Source organism: Podarcis filfolensis, assembly GCF_964270895.1.
Source record: "Podarcis filfolensis genome assembly, chromosome: 13".
Lineage (NCBI taxonomy): Eukaryota > Metazoa > Chordata > Lepidosauria > Squamata > Lacertidae > Podarcis > Podarcis filfolensis.
Window position 1 is genome coordinate 49,587,179 of NC_139615.1, and position 22,549 is coordinate 49,609,727.

A 22,549-nucleotide genomic window follows, 5' to 3' on the forward strand; every position below is an offset into this window, starting at 1 on the left:
CTGAGCGTCTGGCTGGGCAGACTAAGAACAGCTCGGTCTTCTAATTCATGATATAGCCATACCTTTGGGAAAATGTGATATGGCACTGAAGTGCATTCACACCAATGCTTCTTTGGGGTGCGGGACATGGCCATGCGAGGTGCCCCCATAGCATTTAAGAAGCAAAATATGTAGGAAAAGAAACTTGGGGGTTCCTATTAGATACAAATGCCACATATGAAATTAGGGGTTTTTTTGCACTACTTTACCCATGATTTTGTTTAATAGCACTAATACCAGTCTTTGGGGAGCTCCACTTTGTACATCCCTCCACTAGAAGAATTATCCATTGATTCCCGCTCTCTGCTTCCTGTTTCTCGGCCAGTTACTGATCCACAAGAGGGCCCTCTCCTCTTATTCCAGGATTCCCAAGCTTATTCAGGGCTCTTTGGTGGTGAGGTGCATTGTTGACAACTTTTTAAATGTCTAAAGGCACGGTGTCAACTGGATCACCTCTAACAGGCTTGTTGGCCCTCTCAAAGAACTCTAATAGGTTACTGAGCCGGTTCTGCCCTTTGGCATGAGGGATAGGGAGCCAATGGCCCTTCAGTCGCTCTGCTAGGAGATGGGAGTTTCTCATCCCTGTTCTATTCGCTTAGCAATTCTACTAACAATGCCTTCCACTAGTTTACCCAGAACAGACACTAAGCTATCAAGCCTTTAAGTTTCAGGACTCTCCCCAGATCTTTTTTTAAAAAACAAAAAACAAAAATTGGAGTTACATTGGGCACTTGGCAATCCTGAATTAGAGAGGCTGGTCTTAAGCTATTTTTGTTAGAAGATCAGCAATTTCACACTTGAGTCCTTTAAGAACTCTTGGGTGGATGCCATCTGGATCTGGTGACATGCCAGTTTTTATTTTGTCAACATGGCCCAGAACTTTATCTATCGTCCCTACTATTTGCCTCAGTTTCCCAGAGTCTCTTCCTGTGAAAGTTCAAGCACATAGTAATACCCTATACAGTGGTACCTTGGGTTAAGTACTTAATTCATTCCAGAGGTCCGTTCTTAACCTGAAACTGTTCTTAACCTGAAGCACCACTTTAGCTAATGGGGCCTCCTGCTGCTGCTGCGCCGCCGGAGCACGATTTCTGTTCTCATCCTGAAGCAAAGTTCTTAACCCGAGGTAATATTTCTGGGTTAGCGGTGTCTGTAACCTGAAGCGTATGTAACCTGAGGTACCACTGCATCTTCCTCTGTGAAGGGAGATGCAAACAATTCATTCAGCTTCTCTGCAATCTCCTTATCCTCCTTTATTTGCTCCTCAAAGTTCTTTTTTTAGCATCCCTTGTTCTCATTTGGACAAGACATTTTCTAAACGAAGCCTTCTTGATTCGAAGAGCTTCTTTGATTCTGCTCATCTTTGCCCTTTATGCAGGGCTGGTCCAAGACATTTGGGCACCTGAGAGGGACCCCAAAATGCCATGCCACCCCTCCCCTCCCCACCAGGGAAGAAGGGGTGAGGGTAGCTGTGGACCCTGCTTCCTGAGGTGGTCACCTCACCTTGCCTCATGGGCAGGCCGGCCCTGCCTTTCTGGATCTGCAGTAAACCTTCTAGCTGAGATCCTAATACTGCAGCTTTTAAAAGAAAACAACTCCCAAGCATTTGGGAGAGAGTTGCCTTTGACTTTAGTCTTCCCATTAACAGCATTTGCAGGAACGGTGTAAGGTGGCATGTAAAATACTTTTTAAAATGCTAACACATGGCACCGTTGAGCAATTGTTGTGCTGTTCAGAAACTGCTTTCGTCTCAGTTCTTGCATCCAAACCAGAAAGGGAAGCCTCAGGAGCCATCTGCAATGGCTGCCAATTCCCAGAGCACCTACAGGCAACCAGGCCGCGTGATCCAGCCATTGGCACACCCTGTTATCAGGCAAGTCTGGAGCTGCCACTGCTCACAGCAGGAAGACGAGTTGCTGTTCTCTGATAGGAGGAGCAAGGAATTCCCCCTTCCAGGTTTTTTGGTTTTGTTGGTTTTTTTGCCTTTGTTCAGGCAAATTGCACATAGCAGCACACATACTGCCATGAGGGTGAACTCTCCTTGCTGGAAACGTGGGGCAAAGAGTAGTTTAGGAGACCTTAAGGCACGACGGCCTGCTGCTACTTTGGAAATAAATGCTTCCTTCAGGTACTGAGTGAGCTTCTGTGTGATGCAGACATGTTAACCAGGACTGAGTGCCAGAAGCTAATAAGGAAGGCATCATCTCTCTCCTCATTGATATGAAACCTCACATGAACCATCTCAAAATTAAGCTCCACTTCCCAAAACCACTTGTAACAGATTATCCTAAAATCACAATGAACTAGTCCCAAACATTCTGAATTTCTCACAGATCAGCAGGTTTTCTCCCCTAAAAGGCAGCTACTGTGAGTGAGACAACTATTGACAGACACTCCTGTTTTTGTAAAAAAAAAAAAAAAAAAAAGGTAAAGCACCCCTGACAGTTAAGTCCAGTCACGAACGACTCTGGGGTTGTGGTGCTCATCTCGCTTTACTGGCCGAGGGAGCCGACGTTTGTCCGCAGACAGTTTTCCTGGGTCATGTGGCCAGCATGACTAAGCCACTTCTAGCGAACCAGAGCAGCACACGGAAACGCCATTTACCTTCCTGCCAGAGCGGTACCCATTTATCTACTTGCACTGGTGTGCTTTCGAACTGCTAGGTTGGCAGGAGCTGGGACCGAGCAACGGGAGCTCACCCCGTCGCGGGGATTTGAACCGCCAACCTTCCGATTGGCAAGCCCAAGGCTCAGTGGTTTACACTACAGTGGTTTACACCCGCATCTCATCCTGTTTTTTTACCACAACACAAAAGATCAAGGAGAACATGAATTTCAACAACCAGCTTGTGGAGAATTGTTCCGATAAAGCACAGGCTGTAGTCAAAATTCATTCTTGGCTTACTGCTTGCGGTCTGGGGGAGACAAACCATTAGCCTGAGTTTGCATGTAATGCTAAGCCAAACCAGAGCACAGTTCCCAGTAGCATTGCAGCTGCATGGCCAGGGAAGGAGCAGAGCAGCAACAGTTTCCCCTGTGAATACCCACAGGCATTTTCACTTAGCCAGGGTTTTAGAGTGGTGCTACATGCAAAATGGGCCTTAACGCTTCTCCCATTAGCCATGGTTAGGAGACAGAAGTATTTCCCCAACATGTGAATTCTTGAAGGGCGGATGGGGGCAGATAATGTATGTATGTGCAAGCCCACATATCATAACACGGCCGCTGACCCCAAACACACACCTCACTTCCCAACCATCGCCACATTGCACAGAGTAGGGCGGAAGGAATCTTCTTTGAACATGAGTTCATGCTTAGTATCAGTCACCAACTGCATGAAGATTCCCACTCTCTTCTCCCTGCTTAGTAGCCAACCTGGAGAAGCGTTTGCTACTTTGCAGATTTGTAGTTTCTCCCAATGAAAATATTGTGCTATTGTTGAGTCTGATTTTTTCCCTCCCCCGTATGGAGAAACACAGCCAGCTAAACTCTGTTCCTCTTACCTCCTTGATGATTTAATGAGAGGCGGCTTGTCTGTTCTTGGAATCCGGGTTCCACTAGATCACGTCGAGTATGTGCTGATGTCTGATCTACACTGTCCTAGCAAAAGGAAAAAAGCAGGAGATCTCGTTCAGAAATGACATGAACAACCTCTGCCTCTCAGAATATAAAGAGAACTGGTCTCTTATGGAAAATAAAGCAACAAGCAGGGCCATTCCAGGTGTTGTTCAACTCCAACTCCCATCGGCCCTTGTCAGGATGATGGGAGTGGTAGTCCGGCAACAACTGAAGGGCCAAAGGGTCCCCACCCCTGCTGTAGGAGGGCCTGGAAACCAAGCCTGATGAGGAACGGTTGAAGGAGCTGGGAATGTTTAGCCTGGAAAAAAGGAGAATGAGAGGAGATATGAAAGCCATCTTCAAATACCTCAAGGGCTATTGCATAGAAGAGGGAACAAGCTTGTTTTCTACTTGTTTTATTCATAAATTAACAGAAAAGCAAGAGCAAGCCTTGGCTGAATTTCGGTTACAGTTCACACCCTACAAATCTGTGCAGATCAACTGCTGTCATCAGGCCTACACTGTGGACCATATGCCAAAGGGGTCTTTCCTAACAACAGTCCCTGGAATCTGTCTGGAATGCCAGGGCCATATCCTGGAAGATATGAGGCAATCAAAGGGGACAGAGGCACTCTGAGCACCACAGTTAAGCTCCAGAAATGAAATGGCTTAGGCATGATGTGCAGGACTTTCCCCAAACATCTTGCTGCCTGAAGTGGAACCCAAATGTGTGTGGCCTCCTGAGCTATTCCCTTCATCTTTGTAAGTTTTCTTGATCCACAACTAGTGATGTGAGGTAAGAATATTCTCAAGAATGAGAATATTCTCAGCTAGAAAATTCTCCGGAGAATATTCTCCACAAACTGTAAATTCCAATGAAAGAACCAGTTTTACAACCCACATTTTAAAAAGTCTAGTAAATAATAAGTCAAGCTGTGATATTGCCAGTGTAAGTAATGAATAATAATTTTTTTCCCCAATCCAGTTACATTACTGGGCATTGTGTCATTCACCATTGGTAGTTCTGAAATGTGAGCTACAAAAAACTTTTTTTTTTTAAATGCTCTTCATTTAATTTGATGAACATTTGAATTCATATGTATTTCAACTTCAGTGATGCCTCGGTTTACAACCATAATCCGTTCCGGAGGTCCGTTTGTAAACCAAAACAGGTTGTAACCCAAGGTGCACTTTCGCCAATGGGGCCTCCCAAAAAAAATTCGTTCGGAATCCAAAAAAATGGGTTATAATCCAAAAAAAGTTTGCAAACCAGGACACGAACTTCCGGGTTTGATGTGTTTGTAATCCAAAATGTATGCAAACCAGACTGTTTGCAAATCAAGGTACCACTGTATATGTAATAGTCTTTTTTTCTATTTTGGTGTGACCTTATTCTTAGCAATTCTATACCCGTGGCCATACAGCGTGATATTTTAAAGTACCTAGGCCTATACAATTATGTGTAACAGCATATGAGTTGGCCTCGATTTAAACAGTTGACGTTTCTATATTTTTATTTAGTTCCAGTAACTGGTTTTTGAACTGCCATTCAATGGTACAAGGTGCCATTTACCAGAGACTGACATACTGAAATATATTACCATATAATCATAATATATTTAATGTTAATGGCTTATCTTTTATATGTATGCATATAGTTTTATTTATCAAGCTGTTTTAGTCACCAAAACAGTTATTAAGTGTTACAGCTATTAGAAGAATAAGATAGCCTATTACTGAATTTACATATATCAAACCTTAACATGCCAATTGTACTTTTTGACTTGTCCTATAACATGTACATGTTCCAATGGAATAATAAAATATGATTTAATTACAGTGGTACCTCGGTTTATGAACTTAATCCGTTCCAGAAGTCCGTTCTTAAACCAAAACCGTTCTTAAACCGAGGCACGCTTTCCCTAATGAGGCCTCCCACCACCGGTGCCCTTCCACCATTCGGATTCCGTTCTTAGACCGAGGTAAAGTTCTCAAACCGGGACACTATTTTCGGTTTTGCGGAGTTTGTAAACCAAATCGTTCTTAAACCGGGCTGTTCTTAAACCGAGGTACCACTATACTGAGTTTCCTCATACCAAACCTTAACGTGACAATTATTGGTGCCATCACCAGTGAATATTCTCCTATTTTAAATGAAAATTTTCTAATATTCTCATTAATCGAGAATATTCTTCAAAAGATTTTTCTCTAGAATTTAACATCACTACCCACAACCATTGGGCGTTGCATGTGACCTTTCACAACCTAGGTTAAAATTAAACCTGGCACACTAAAAACAAAAAAACAAAAAACCACAGTGAGCTGCTCAATGCAAGTTTAGAAGTGTGCTCAGTTTCATTTGAGTCTGGGTTGGTCACAGGCAACACTAAACCTCCACAGAGAAGGAGGACACTCATTATCCCAGAGGCTCACCCCCTAAATCCAGATTTCAGTTGTACACTGAAATGCGCCTTAATTTTGTCCTCAGAAAATGCAGTTTATTTTGCCTGGGGAGGTTTTGTACTGTGCTCACACATTCACCTACGTATCATTTCACCGTCTATTTATACAAGGTGTTTAAAGACAAATAACAGCAGGTTGCCAACTGCAACAGCAATCTAGGTGGACATAGGAGCAAGGTCAGAAGATTAGAAAGTGTTCTGTGTCGTGCCCAATCCCTGCCGAGGCTGCGAATATTCTGTGCGCAGAGAGACCAGGCTTGCAATATCTCACCATATATTTATACTTGGGGAAATGAATACTGTCTTCCTTCTAGCAATAAAGATTTTTAGTCAAAACTCAAGGGATTCCTGCATTTAATTTCACTGCTGCAGTGAGTTAAACGCTATTTCAGACCCTACTTTTAAAACATTACCCACTATAAAATAAATTTACATTGCCCATTTGATCCAATTATACAAGACACCCTCAAGAAAATAACTGACACAAGGGAAACAGGAGGTTTTAGACCATGGGTAGGCAAACTAAGGCCCGGGGGCCAGATCCAGCCCAATGGCCTTCTCAATCCAGCCTGCGGACGGTCCGGGAACCAGCGTGTTTTTACATGAGTAAAATGTGTCCTTTTATTTAAAATGCATAGGAATTCGTGGGGCATAGGAATTCGTTCATTCCCCCCCCCCCAAAAAAAATATATAGTCCGGCCCCTCACAAGGTCTGAGGGACAGTGGACTGGCCCCCTGCTGAAAAAGTTTGCTGACCCCTGTTTTAGACCAAGTGACCAGTAGTGGTTTCCAGATATTTCAGCTTTAAGGTGAGGGTTTGTTGCAATACGCTGCAGAGCACCTTTGCAAAATATGGTCCTGATGAGCCCACGCTCCTGATGACCTTCCCCTGAAGGGATGCATCCACCAGCTTAAACCAAAAAATGGCGCCTCACCTCCTGTTTAGATTTTTAAAAATGAAGGCATGTGCTGTGGTCAAAAATATATGTGCTTCCTTGGGCTAGTCATCGAGGCGGGTGGGAGTACAGCTTGAGTTTTCTTTTATTTGATCAATTCCAATTGCCCGATCTGACTCAATTTGTTGCAATTTGTAAATGAGATACAGAAAGTGGTTTTGAATCATTTTGATGAGGTGGCAAACAGCAACAGTTGTCACTGTGTTTTCTCCACAGTTGTGTATGTCTGGTTTTAAAGTATAGTGGTACCTCGGGTTAAGAACTTAATTCATTCTGGAGGTCCGTTCTTTACCTGAAACTGTTCTTAATCTGAGGTACCACTTTAGCTAATGGGGCCTCCTGCTGCCGCCGCACCGCCAGAGCACGATTTCTGTTCTCATCCTGAAGCAAAGTTCTTAACCTAAGGTACTATTTGTGGGTTACCAGATTCTGTAACCTGAAGCATCTGTAACCTGAGGTACCACTGTACTGCTTTACTTATACAGAAGCAATTACTCCCTTTGGGAAAGGGAGATGGTGTATCAAGAACATGGAATGCATTGCTAAAAGTCTACAGTCACTCTACTCAAAACCCATACCAAATATTTATTTAAAGAAGGAATAAGGTATTGGAATTCCAAAAAGGTAACTTCTTGTTTGCCTTGTCAATGCCTACTAGACTTCCAGTAAATAACTGGTCAATGTATGTGGTTATCCCTGAAGAAGAGGAGATATTAATTTTAATTAATAGGGGGGAAAATAAAATTTCAACTGCATGAGAGATGTATATTAGCTTGAGAATAAACTCAAAGCTGAACATGAAATTCACCCTTCAGTATATGCCCTCGAAATTACACAAAGCTATTGTTTCCCTTCATCAACAAGCTTTCAAAGGGTTTTCTTAAAAAGATGGAATCTGCCATTAGACCGTTTTATAGTAAAATTCACCTACAGTTGTCCTATATGACTTGTGGACCAAAAAACCCAAACACAGTCTACAAAAACATCAACAACACAATTTTTGCTACCTGCCTCAAACCCACCATTTAGGTCTCCAAAACCTCCAGCCATCAAAGCCTTTCTTCTGCTTCTCAATTCTCCCAGCCTTTGTGTCTGTTCTTAAAGTGTTTTGTTCTTGCTTCACTTCAGCCTGAACCCAGGGTTAAGATCAGAACTCGTGCATCTTTTCCCAAAAACCTTGCAAGGAAAGGCAGTACCAATCAGTAGCCAAAGCTTGTAGGGAGAGTGTCAGGAAACCTACTGAAGGTCAGAATGAGCTTAGGCTTAGAAGAGATGTTAAAAATAACAAAAAGGTATTTTGAAGCTTTGTTCAGAGCAGGAGGAAGAACCGGGAAATGGTAGCTCCACTGCATTAAGAGGGTGACTTACACCTGGCTTGACATAACCAAACATGTGAAAAAGCCTAGGTGATTTACTAAACCACAAGCTAAACATGTTAGCAGCGAGATGCAGCAGCTGAAAAGGCAAAAACTATGGTAGGCTGCATCAAGTGAAGTACAGTGGTCCAGATCATGATATCACTCTGTACTTCTTCAGACAGAGCTCACTTGGAATACTGTCACCAGCTCTGAGCACCACAGTTTAGGAAGGATATTGACCAACTGGAATGTGTCCAGAGGAAAAGCAACAAAGATGGTCACCAAGCCTTATGAAGAAAGACTGAAGGCTTTAGTTACGTTTAGTCTGGGGGAAAACACAATTAAGTGGTGAGATTGTGTTGTCAATATTTTGTTGGGAGTTGCCCTGAGTGGCAGGGCTAACCCTGTCAGATGGGCGGCACATAAATAATAAAATTATTATACTTAATATGATAGCAGTACTGTACTCAAATACCTGAAGAGCTGTCACATTGATGGAGTGGTTGTTTACGCTGCTCCAGAGGACAGGACCCTAACCAACAGGTTCAACTTACAAGAAAAGGGGTTTAAACTAAACATTAAAAGGTAAAGGACCCCTGACAGTTAAGTCCAGTTGCAGATGACTCTGGGGTTGTGGCACTCATCTCGCTTTACAGGCCGAGGGAGCTGGTGTTTGTCCGCAGACAGTTTTTCTGGGTCATGTGGCCAGCAGGACTAAGCCACTTCTGGCGCAATGGAACACCGAAACCAGAGCAGCGCACGGAAACACCGTTTACCTTCCCGCCGGAGCGGTACCTGTTTATCTACTTGCACTTTGACATGCTTTCAAACTGCTAGGTGGGCAGGAGCAGGGACCGAGCAAGGGGAGCTCACCCCGTTGTGGGGACTCGAACCGCCAACCTTCTGATCAGAAGAAGAAGAAGAGTTTGGATTTGATATCCCGCCTTTCACTCCCTTTTAAGGAGTCTCAAAGCGGCTCACATTCTCCTTTCCCTTCCTCCCCCACAACTAACACTCTGTGAGGTGAGTGGGGCTGAGAGACTTCAGAGAAGTGTGACTAGCCCAAGGTCACCCAGCAGCTGCATGTGGAGGAGCGGAGACGCGAACCCGGATCCCCAGATTACGAGACTACCGCTCTTAACCACTACACCACATTGACAGTGCCACCCGTGTCCCTAAACTAGACATTAGGAAGAGGTTATTGACCCTGCAAACATCTAGGCAGTGGAACAGTGTTCTTGGGGAGATGGGCTGTCTTTCCTGAGGAACTTTAAAGCAACAATTGGAAGGTCACTTATCAAGAATGCTGTAGCAATGTATCTCCTGTATTGCAAGGGGACTGGGATAGATGCAGCCTCCAGCTCTTATGATTCTACAACAATACTGCCTGATCTCTAAACCATGGTGATAGAGAGGAAGAGGCTTGTAGACCTACATCCTCCCTTCAGCTTTTGGGTGCAAATTCTTTGCACACATGGTTTCATTTTTCAGTTGACCGTGAGACTGTGCATTACTTCTACACCAGTGCCTACAAACCCTTGTTTGCTCCAAACTGCAACATCTGCAGCTTCTGTGGACTGGCAAAAGCCATGCTGGCTAGGAAAAAGACCAGTGCAGAAGCAAAAGACTACCAGGCCCCATAATTAGGCAAAAAGAAGGGGAGAATGTGAGAGAGGGAGGGAGAGAAGGAAAGTACAGGCACAGCCCTCCCAACAGTTTTTATGACTTGAACTGCCACAAATTCAAAGAAAAAGTTCCTTGAAGGAAAGCAAATAAATACGGATAAAAGATCTAAGCAGACATTGCACACACTGAATAAGTACTTTTACAGTAATTTTCTGTTGTCTTCTGAATCCAAAACTAATCAAAGCTATCCATCTAAAATAAGAACCAAATTAAATGCAAGCTACATATATAGATGGGAAAGACTAAGAGAGCACGCACCAACAAGGAACAGCAGTTATCATGAACTGGCACTATTCTCCTCTTGGCAGGGTAGCCCTTCACACTGCCAGTTGCCTCCAAAATTCGCAGGGAGTACTTCATTTTCTACTCCTCTGCAACAGCTCATTTTGTTCTTTTGTTCCCTCCCCCCTCAATTTGGGCTATTGACACACTTGAAACAAAAGGAAATTACTGCAATGCTCTGGAAAGAAATACATTCCAGCACTTCTGCAGAAGCAACTACAATGGCTCTTTTAATACTTCATGAACACACTGAAACTGCTGCATTAACTTTCCTCCAAGTTCACAAGGCTCCCGCATTTACCAGTGTGGTTTTGGGGAGAGACGTTTCCTTGTGTGCTGTTACTAACGTGCCCCTGCACACACGAAACGAGGGAAAGCTAATCGATTTCAACCCTCCCCAACTTTCCTGACAAAGGCTAGTTAAAGCATTTGTTATGCCATTTGACGTTATCTATACATGGAGCAATGCTGCACTGTGGCAGCTATCAAATTCAATGCCTCAAGAAGAAAAATGAGGAAAATTGTGAGAGATCACTACCACTTATATATTTACTTAATATATATATCACCAATAACAATATCAAATGAGGGATGTATCAAGTACCTTAAGTAAGCTTGGAGTACCCAAATGACCCTCCATGAAAATATTCCCAGGGTAAACCATTTGGGAAAGTGGGGCCCTCGTTACAGGAACGGGGTCAGCTTGTTCTCTGCCCGTTCGAATTTCAGTAGGCCAGCAATTTACAAAATGGACAAAATACTTCCAAGTGATCTGAAACAAAAGCTGGAGACTGTTGGGACTGCTGTTACAGTGGTACCTCGGGTTAAGAACTTAATTTGTTCTGGAGGGCCGTTCTTAACCTGAAACTGTTCTTATCCTGAGACACCACTTTAGCTAATGGGGCCTCCTGCTGCCACCGCGCAATTTCTGTTCTCATCCTGAAGCAAAGTTCTTAACCCGAGGTACTATTTCTGGGTTAGTGGAGTCTGTAACCTGAAGCGTCTGTAACCCGAGGTACCATTGGACTGCACTGCCCAAAACTCGAGGAAAAGAAGCAGATATCCATGGGACAAACACTGCGTAAGACTGTTTACACATAAAAGTTGATCCATCTGTCGCTGGTGCAATACCCAGCTCTATTTCTCAGTCGCATCTGAATCAGGAGAGGCCGTGCAAGGCCTGGACTGCTGCCTGGACTCAGCGGTAGGATGGACAAGCGCCACTAAACGGACTCTGAATCCTGGCACGACACAGGCATCGTGGGCGGGCGGTTCTTGAGTCAGGATAATTGGTCAACTGCCTGCTTTGGATGGAGCTGTACTCCCTGTGCAGTTCGGGGGTGCCCTTGGATCCATGTCTCTTGCTAGAGGCCCAGGCGACCTCCTTGGCTCCGAGAGCCTTTTACCAGCTTCAGTTGGCAAGGCAGTGATGGCTGTTTCTGGAACACGATAGCCTGAGCACTGTCACCCATGTACGGGCAACCTCCAGGCTAGTTATTGCAATGTGCTCTATGTGGAGCCGCCCCCGCGGGCTGTTCAGTTAGTTGGAGAACAGCCTTTACCAAAGGTGTCATGGGCTTTGAAGACACTCAAACTCAGGACGCAAGGGAGAAACGTGCTAAGAGGAAGGCACGCTTGGCAAATCCACACCGTGATCAACTCCCACCCGGAAACCAATGTCCCCACTGTGGAAGGACGTATGGATCCAGAATTAGCCTCCACAGTCACTTACGGACTCATTGTGAAAACCATGTTTATGGAAGACAACCTTACTCGGCTACGAGTGACCACTAAGGAAGAAGAAGCCCCACAGGCTGCAGCTGGTGCAAAATGTGGTGGCTCAACTGCTCACTGGGGTGGAATGCCACCACCATATCATGCCACGGTGGGGCGGAGTGCACCGCTTGGCAGTTAGCTACCAAGCAAAGTTCAAGGTGTTTATATCTGTGCAGCTTGGGACCAGAATACCTACAAGTGTCACCCACCCACCCCCCATAGCTGCTTCCCTTTATATATCAGAAAGGTGCCTTCTCCATTTTCTTTTCAGCACCCAATAAACACAGTCTTCTTTCAACAAGCTCTGATTCCCGGTTGGTTATCTGTACTGGATTTGAATTGATTTTATAAATTTGCTGCTGTTGTTTTAAAAGCATATACACATATAATTGGTTGTTTTTTAATTAAACATGTGTTACATGTATTATGAATAATAATTTTTTTTAATAATAATATTAACATACAAGCACACACATTTCTGTGTCCAAACCGTGTGGTAGTTTAGTACAAAGCACAAAGCCAAATTGTCACTTTAGGTGTGTGCACTGATCTGTAAGATTTCTGCCTTAAAGGGACACAAAGAGAACCCTAGCTGACAATGCAGCTCAGCTCCAAAGCATCAAGGTACAAAGAAGCTAAGGCCAGGCAGCCTCCCTGACTCACCCCACAGTAACTCGAGATTCATGGGCCATACAAACTCAACGAATAAAAACAGATAGAAAACCAATAGGACTGTGGCTGCCATCCATCATATTGACTACATAGGTCATCTGTAATGGACTTTTGTGTCCATAGTTATCTTTGCAAGGAAAGAGGTTGACAGAGAAAACCCAAAATACCATGGTTGGAGTCCGCGACCAGGAGGAGGAGGAGTACCAGGAAGAATGGATGAAATTCGAAGACTATTTAGTTAAATATACTAAGATAGTTTAATTGAAAAAGTTTGCAAATTCCAGATAGGCTTAGGACTTAATTATGTGCTTTTAGAGAATAATATGTTTAAAGTCAAAATGAAAACAAAGTAAGAGGTTAAGTGATTAAGTTAATTTTATGAGAAAATAGGTTTTGGAAAACTGTTACAATGATATACACTGAAATGCAGCCAGGGGGATTTGAGGAAGTCACTTAACAATGTTACTAAGATTGGATCAAGTACAGTTAAGATGTATGTATGTTTGTTTGTTTGTTTAAAATTTTGGGAAACCAATAAAAAAAATTGGGGGGGGGACAACATAGTTGGGCATCCATTCCCATGCCCCCTAGCAGCTCTGCCAGGTCCAGAAACCATCCATCAACACTGCTATCAGCTGAGTTGAACTCCGCTTGTTCTCCCCATGGAGAACTCAGCAGCACAGCTGACCCCAGGTTCTTGAGGGTGCCCTGGCCGCAGCAGCACCTCCCCATATGGCATTCGGTATGGGGGCAAGTGGGTTTCAGGGAAACTGCCTCATGGGCCACACTGAGACTACACCACACCAAATTAGGACCATGGGATGGAGGTTCTGGTTGCCACACCTCAAAAAGGATACTGGAGAGCCAAAAAAGGTGAAAAACAGAACCACTAAAATGATTGAGGGCTGGAGGAAATCTCATATCAGGAAAGGTTCCCAACAGCAGGTCTTGCCTAGGGCTGTCACACATCCGGAATTTCCTAGATGTAGCCGGAATATGGCAGTCGGATACAGTGTCCGGGCAGAAATTGCTGAGATGTTCAGGTTGTATGACAACCCATGTCAGAAGTTTGTATTTTGGCGAATTTCCTTAAAAATAGCTCAAAAACTTAATTTAATTTGACGGCGCCTATATGATATCGAGAGACAGAATAATTTGGACACAATATGGAAATTTTGTCCATGGTATGATTATTTTCTGCCTAGTCATTTTGATACGTTGGCACCCTATTTGCAAAATTTAACAATTCCAAAATACAGACATGCTTTCACTTACGCAAGATTAAATATACTGCCTTCAGCTGTACTTGAGGGTCGATTTCAAAAAATTCCGCTGAAAAAACGGTTATGTCCATGTGGAGATGGCAGTATTGAATCAGGAGCTCATGTGCTTTATAAAGATTTAAGGCGTGAGGTTATTACCCCTCTACTCTTGTCCATGCCGGGTTGCTCAACCAATGCCATTGTGTCCTTCTAGCAGAACAAGATAATCAGGTGACTGCAAATATTTTAGCAGGGGCACTTAGAATAAGATTTATTATTTGATTATTGATGTAAACCTCCAGAAGGTATTTTGCATAGTTATTACCCCTATCTTCAGTACATTTTATTTTATTGCTATTGCTAATGCAAATAAAAGCTCAAAAACTTCATTTTTTTGAGATTTTGCAAATATGGCAACTGGTATTCTGGGTTCATGTCTACACAGAGACTGCATTTGAATTAGAAGCTGAAGTCTCTCTCTTTCACTTTCGCCTCCCTCAAAATTATGTGTTATTCACATCAAGGCGTATCTTCTAGCTCCCTGGTCTTCAGCTGGTGAGCTGTGGCCTGATCCAAGGTGCGTCACAACAGCAGCACTGGGTCCCCAAACACAGGCTTAGGTTAAAAGGGGGTCCTAGGTCTGGAAAGACTGAATATGTTTGTTCCAGCTTGCAGGAAACAAGAGATAATTTAATGCCTTTACTTCTGGTGCTTACGTGAGCGGAGGGGTGGGATGGAGAGGGAGGGAGGAGCAGAGGAACTGAACTCTGAACTTCCCCTCAAGCTTCTTTTAGTCACTTCATGATGAATCCCTATACTGGAATAAGAGTCACTGATTAAATCACTATGTTATAACGTTCATTTCCTCCTTAATTGAATAAAGAGTTCAAGTGACTGTGCTCGATCACTGCTGTGACTCCCAATTGCATAAGAATAGGAATGCACACGCCGTAAGTCATCCCTGTTTTCTGAGAAATTCTGGAACTCCAATCTGAACTTCCAGGAACACGAGCAAAGTGCTGCCAATTCTCGCTGCTGCATTATTTTCTAAACCAAAGAGACAGAGTTTTGGAAAGACCTCCTGAACACGGCAAAGAGGAGAGGGTGGCGGCGGTTTTTGTTTTTTGTTTAATCCCCACAAGATTAGAGATAGTTTCCAAGGGAATGAGTTTGAACAGCAAATGGATTAAAGGAAAGTTCCTGGATCAGCAAGCACAGCTTTTATGAGGAGGTACATAAACAGCACACAGAACTTAGCAAGGAACTTAGAACCAGGATCAACCTCCTAAACTCCTAAGCTCCTAACTGGAGGGCCAAACTAAATGCAATACTTGTCACATAGTTTGCCCTTGCATTGCTGAGTTTTCGTGCTTTTTAAATAAATAGCTAGTGTGCTTCTGAGCTAGATCAGGACTGCAGCAAAGCAGGCTTTAACCCCTTTGGTTCTCCTGCAGTCTCGGGTTGAAATCCTGCCCCCCCCCCCCGCCATTCACAATGCTTTGTTCCTTTACATGTACCAAGCATGGGGGGTGGAGAGGAGAATCTGTCTCGGACAATGGAGGCAGGAAAAGGTTAAAGAATCTCTTGCACCACACAAAGGTGCTCCTAACCCCGCAGGAGCATATTTCTCATTTTAGGCCAGGTTTGGCCCTAAATCCCTCACCTAAATGCAAGACAATCAAAACTTTTACAAGTTGTGTATGACAAAACAAGCTCCACAAACAAAAGGTGCAGAGGAGGAAAAAAGATCCACCAATCTCAGAAGGGAAATCTATGTTAGGGACAGTGTTGGTTTTTTTCTGGGAGTACTCAAGAATATGATTTTCCAGAAGAAAAGCACTGGTTAGGAACCAGAGCCCAAGTCCCTCTGAGAGGAAGGAGGATCAAGAATGGTTGCTAATTTCCTAGGGCAAGCAAGATGCAGACCTCCTGAGAAGAACTGCAAGGAAAGAAATTAAACTTTCTCAAAAATCTCAAAGCCACACTTCCTCTGGTTGTCTCCCACATACGCTTCGGTCTGAACTCACAACTGCTACCCTTTTCATTGCTTTGCTAAAATTGCAACTGTGATCTACTTTACAGGGTGGCTGTTGTGAGGACAAACACACTTTAGAAATTTAAAATACTATTACAAAATGTAGGATAGCGCAGGGAATGATTCCAAGTCAGAACTTGCATGTGCAGGGTCTGATTGTGTACGTTATTTTTTTGCTTCATTTTTAGGTTTCCCTCCACCCCGTGGCTTCAAACCTGCCCCCCCCAACCCTCTCCCTATTCAAAATCAGGGCAGGCAGGCTGGAGGAAAACAATTATAAAGATCGTACGTCCATCAGTATGGCATTTATCTCTCTCTTTTCTCCTCAAAAGAACTCAAGGTAGCACTCCTGGTTCTCATTTTCCCTGTGTTCTCCTCACAACAGGCCCGTGAGAGAGGTTAGCCTAAGGCAAGCATAGGCAACCTCGGCCCTCCAGATGTTTTGAGACTACAATTCCCATCATCCCTGACCACTGGTCCTGTTAGCTAGGAATCATGGGAGTTGTAGTCCCAAAACATTTGGAGGGCCGAGGTTGCCTATGCCTGGCCTAAGGGATGGTGACCAGGCCAAGGCCACACAGCAGCCAAATGGACATTTCAGATCCTGCTCTCCAGTTCCTCGTCGGCTTAGTATTCCACATTCTAGAAAAAAGGTGTAGAATTGCATTAAGCGGGATATTAATTTTCCCCCATGATTCTGAAAGTACCTGGGAGCCCTTGTTAGAAGGCCTGTGCGGCACTTTTCAAGAGTAATGAATTCAGGCTGGCGTCCTGTAAACACTTCCCAGGGAGCATTCCTCATGCAAACCAGCGGGACTCACTCTGTGAAATGTGCGGCTGTTGTGGCAGGGATCCACCGGCAGTCCCTATAAGCAGTGCCTGTTATTAGTATAGCTTCTGCAGCCTTAAATGGTTAGGACAGCAGGTTTAATGTGACTTATTTACAAGTAAGTGCACACAGGACAGGATTTCTTGCAACGTTGGTCCTAATGAGAAAATAATCCGACTAAAGTGACATTTGTTTTAGTGGTTCGCCATAATAACTGCAGTAACTGCTCACTTTGTGATGTCTTTTATACCAAATGATTGCTAGAAAAGGGCTGAACATCTTCTCTCACCTCATTACTACCTCTGAGCAGGTATGCCTGAGCCATTTATCCTCTAATGTGAGTGAGCAAAGAGACTCCAGCTACAAAAGCTGAGACCAGAGACCATCTTGCCTGGGAGTCCTGAAACACCTGCTCCCTGCTCTAAAGGTATTTTTTCACCTGACCTGGCAAGGGGGGGCCTGGGCTGACTCCAGCTACAAAAGCTGTGCCGTTGAACAGCCTCTTTTTGTTGCTGTTTTTAAATCTTATTATGAATTATGTGGAAATTGTGTGATTTGGTCATGCACTTTTTTGATGTGCTTTATTTATTGTTTACAACTACTTTTCTTATGTTTGCAATTATGTAAATCATCTCATGTTGCAAGTCGCCTTGCGCATGCTTTGAACTATGGAAAGGTGGCATTCAAATCACATGATGATGACAATGATTACTTTTACTGTGTAGATTCTAGAGAACATTCCTCACTTGCAACCTTTCTTTATCATACTGTAGGACTGCTGCAGCAACACTTCTGAACAGAGAACATCTTGCCTGATGATTAGCAATGGTGCCCAAGTTGTACTTACCGCTATGCAAATGAGCACATAGACTGTTGCTTTGCACACTGTTCCTGGCATATTGCGAACGTGATGATGTTTCTGACATCACATAAGAGGGATACAGTCGAACCCCACCAGTAAAACCATTTTCTCCATGCTGCTCATGTGGGACAAGGTCAGAATTACAGAAATAGGAGTGGACATGCAAGAACCAGCAAGCAACAGAAGGAAGACACGGCTAGGTGGGTGCTCTACAAAAGACACATTGTTCTGTTTCCCATGCTTGCTGAATCGGGGACCTGAAGCATCTAACCAAGACAGGCGCACGAGACACCCAGGACTCACATGAACTGCTGCTATCAGCTATCAACAATGAACCAACTCAACGCCTCAAGTTCCTACCAAGCACACCTAGGAAGTACAGAAGATCACTGACTGTGTACGATTCTATAGAATGAGCGTACAGTCGTACTTTGGAAGATGAACAGAATCCATTCCAGAAGTCTGTTCAACTTCTAAAACGTTCTAAAACCAAATCACGGCTTCTGATTGGCTGCAGGAAGCTCGTCGGACGTTCAGGTTCCAAAAGAATGTCTGCAAACTGGAACAATCATTTCCGGGTTTGCAGCATTCGGGAACCAAAACGTCTGAGTTCCAGGGCATTCGGGATCCAAGGTACGACTGTATTGTGATCCTGAGAAAACAGAAGATTCGGCAAATTCAGAAGTGTTCAGAGGTCTCATTAAGTCTGATTGTGTTTGTTTATTATTCTGCCATGGAACTTCACTTGCAGAGTGTGGCACAATTTACAGGGGGGTTGAGAGCACTCTTCCATTGTCTCCCAAGGCAGACGGATGCCAACCAACCAACCAACCTTGTCCAGATTACTGGTAAGAAAGACTTCTCTTTCCAGACGGAAGTATGTTCAAGAAAACAGCATTTATATGTTCCAGTTGTAGCCTGGGGATTAATTAGCATGTGCAACACAGAACTCAAAAGCACTTTTTGATGGGCAGATCTGATGGGCAGATCCTTCTTGTCTTTGGTAAACACACGTAGCCTTGCATGATTAGTGTTTTGGTACCTAAGATACCACATATAGGGCAACTCAAATCTCTCAGCATCTGAGTAACATTCATCTCACCCCTGAAAGGTGACACGAGTGCTGCAAATTGAAGGATGCCTAATACTTGTCCCAAGTCTAGTATAACTTGCTGCTGAAATGGAATACACAGGATGAAACGGTTAAGTCAGCTATGATTAAATGGGCACAAGATGTTGGACATAACATTATGTTCGCTGACTGGGAACAGTTGTGGACCACCGGTATGAAATTTACGGCATGTAATGCCCTAAGAGAGAATATTATGAAAATGATATACAGGTGGTACATGACACCAGTCAAGCTTGCAAAAATATATCATTTGCCTGACAATAAATGTTGGAAATGTAAGGAGGTTGAAGGTACATTCTTTCACCTTTGGTGGACATGCCCAAAGATTAAGACTTTCTGGGAAATGATTTATAATGAAATGAAAAAGGTATTTAAGTATACCTTGAAGAAACCAGAGGCTTTTCTCTTGGGCATAGTCGGCCACTTGGTGCCAAAGAAGGACAGAACTTTTTTTATGTACGCAACAACGGCAGCAAGAATATTTATAGCAAAGCACTGGAAGACGCAAGATCTACCCACTCTGGAAGAATGGCAGATGAAGTTGATTGACTGTATGTGTTTGGCAGAAATGACCGGCAGAATCCGCGACCAGGGAGAAGAGTCGGCAGAAGAAGACTGGAAGAAATTTAAGGACTGTTTACAGAAATATTGCAAAATTAATGAACTTTGAAAGATGCTGGATTGAATTTATGTGGTCTCTAGCTGTTATGATAAAAAGAAATGGGATAAATATTGTTTAAGTTATAAAATTAAAAAAAAAGTTGATTGGAAAATAAGGTGTTAGTTAAAAGGAATGTTAAGAGATTAGGATTTGCTGGATAATCATTTTGAACTGGAAAACAAGAAGGGGAGGTATGAGGAAGTCAAAGAAACATGTTATTGAAAAATTGATATCGAAATTGATTTGTTTTTAATATTTTTCTTTTTCTTTTTCTTTATTGTTTGTATAAAATTGGAAAACTGAATAAATATTTATAAAAATAAAAATAAAAAATACTTGTCCCAAGTCTAAAGGAAGTTGCTATAACTACTGATCAGCTGACTAGTGGTTAGAGCAATCTTGTCTGAAGATGCGCTTTCAGTGCCAATCAGCTGGCAGGCACTGGGAGCGCACCTTCCATTTTGTTTACAAGGTTACAAAATGAACTCCTCCAAGTCCATTTTGAGGAAATGGTTTGAGTTTTATCCATCCTTCAAAACAGAAAGCAGGACTAAGGAGTTCCTGATCCCTGCTTACCAGCGCCGATGGGAAGCCCTGCTTGCACAGAAACAACTGGCAACTTTTAAGCCCCTGCTTGTTCCTTTGCAGCCATGTCCCTGGCTACCACAAACTGCAAATCACATATTACATCAGGTGTGGTTGGCAGGGAGCCGCCTCATAGGCTGGGCCTAAACAGACCTGCAAGTTCCTCATCACTGCTTTACAGGCTATGTTTCAGTTGCTTTCATGGTTAGCAAGAGCACCAGCAGAAGCATAACATTTGTATCTGGTTGAGATTACTATCATTTCTCCATAACCTTTTTTCAATTCCCTCCCCAGCATGAAACATCGGTCTTGCGCCAGCCTCCTCGTGGCTTCCATGAAGATTGAGATAGCCTCTCCTACATGGTAGTCCTTCGTTGGTTTTGATACAACTAGCAGGAGCCACCAACCCATATTGCTGTTGCAGGAACACCCCTTTTAATAGCACTGCTCTTTGCCTTTGATCTAGGTGTGCCAAAATTGGTTCACTATTTACAGAGCTGTGATTATTTCCCCTGAAAATAGCCTAAACTGTAATATGTCATAATAAAGCACCTTGAGAAGGACCTTCAAAGTAAATTTTGAGGGCTTCAGTCACCCTCGCTTTCTGAGTCATCCTATGTACAACTGATTTGGAATAGCTGCTTGCTTTTAAAACACCAAGACCAACCACTCATTTTCCAAAGCAGTCTTTGAATACTTACTGGCCTAGTAGTACAGGTTAGCCATCATGGCACAAAAAGCAGCTAAAGTTAGCCCATAAAGCCAGGCACAGTCCTCCTGCCATGCATGGTGGCCCACCTGGGAAACCAAAGATAGTCTTCTGCTGCCTAGCGGAGCCACAATGCACAGCTCAATGGGTCACAACTTGTGCAGGTCTGAAACGTGATACACTCTCCCCAGTAAAAATATTAGTTGACGAATAGTAAATCCACAGCCTTCCAGAGGCCTTGTGTAACCTTACCAGAGCCCGGTAAGCAAGATGGAGGGCTTAAAAACTTTCAGTGTCAAGAAAACTCGGCACCAGAAAGAGCCATCCGCCATGCCCCTCTTGAGACCTTGGACAGCCCCTTCTGATTGTCCCATTCCCCGGCTCTCCATCTATTTATTTATTCACCCACCACCCATGCAAAGCTACAATCACGTAAATAAATCCTACGTAAGTTGTGGGTCTACCATAGTGCGAAACTATGGTTTCCCAATCTGTACATGAGTCAGCACATGCCTCGGGTTCCAATGCTACCATCTCTCCTCCTCCTTTGAATGCCAGGAGGATGAGTTTGGAGGATCTCGCTCCCCATTTTAAACAAATTGCAGTTCCGTGTCAAGGTCCAAACACAGAGAAGTATGGTTTGTTTAAGCTCTAGTTTGGCAGCTGGTTTTGGATCCTGGTTTGCAGTCTGTTTAAAATTGGAAGGGAACTCTTCAGATCTCCTCTGGCATGCAACTGAGGCTGAGAGGGAGAGCACATAAGCCCAAGGCTCACAATGAATCGCTGATACAGCAGGAAAGCCTGGATTCCCTTTAAATCTGATCCAGGCCACTGACGTAATTAAGGCTAACCAGTGAGTTACTCAGCTCAGTAAACAGACTTTACTCCACCACTACAGCTGGATTCCATGCATTTCAAATATATTTAAGTTATAACTTACTATTCGGTAAGGATGGTGCAAAAAGGAGTCTGGGCAGCCAGCTAAAGCCATTTGTGCCTTCAGAATATCTTCAAAATTACATCTACTGCTTTGCGGCACCTGCAGTGTAAAAACAAGATGGTGAGAAAACTGTGCTGGAGGCGTTGACAAATTGTTAATATGGCAAACAACTTGGAGATGGAGGGACAGAGAGGGGAAGAGAAAAGCCTGTGCCCTTCTGCCAATCACACTATGGAAGTAATATTGGGAGCCTAGCAGTCAGGTTCATGCCATTCAGTGTTATTTTATTGCATAACAGAAGGACTGGAATAAAGCCCATAACAGCTGCTAGGCCACATAAAATTTTACTAGCATACCTGACTTGCCCAAACACCCACATACTTCTGTAAGTCACGCAGAGCACAACAAATTCTGCATACAAAAGAACACCCCCCAAATTACAACAAGGTTTCCCTGCCTAATCACTCGGAGAGTCTTCTGACTTACCACAAGAGATCTGACAAACGGCTACTTATAAACCTACGAAACATTCGAAAGGTAGAAATCTATTTTATTTTTAAATTACTGAGTCCTACCACTGTAGGTAGAGGTCTCTTTGCCTACAAATTCCTATGATCTGCATGTGCAATGGTGTAATCCGCTTAGAAGCAATAGACAGCAAAGCTTTTGCACTGATATCGTTCACACTAAACACAGGCTTATGTGCAGTATACTGCACATCACCTAGTCTGCTGGCTGCCTGGATT

At 43.6% G+C, this 22,549-nt stretch overlaps 2 protein-coding genes across 18 annotated transcripts in view; both read right to left on the reverse strand.

Moving 5' to 3' along the window:
* COBL (cordon-bleu WH2 repeat protein) overlaps positions 1-22,549 on the reverse strand; it is a 422,273-nt gene that overhangs the window by 252,500 nt on the left and 147,224 nt on the right. The gene's annotated exons all lie outside the window — the stretch shown is intronic.
* Positions 1-22,549, reverse strand: part of GRB10 (growth factor receptor bound protein 10) — an 87,168-nt gene that overhangs the window by 40,775 nt on the left and 23,844 nt on the right. For 10 of the 16 annotated variants that reach the window (XM_083583056.1, XM_083583048.1, XM_083583051.1 and 7 more), the window contains exons 2-3: positions 21,804-21,902; positions 3,542-3,638 (exon numbers count right to left, since the gene is read on the reverse strand). In XM_083583056.1, the coding sequence (XP_083439182.1) occupies positions 3,542-3,638; positions 21,804-21,854 (148 nt within the window). In that variant the 5' untranslated portion in view covers positions 21,855-21,902. The remainder of the gene's footprint in view (positions 1-3,541; positions 3,639-21,803; positions 21,903-22,549) is intronic. The other 6 variants (XM_083583054.1, XM_083583049.1, XM_083583053.1 and 3 more) reach the window with 1 other exon arrangement.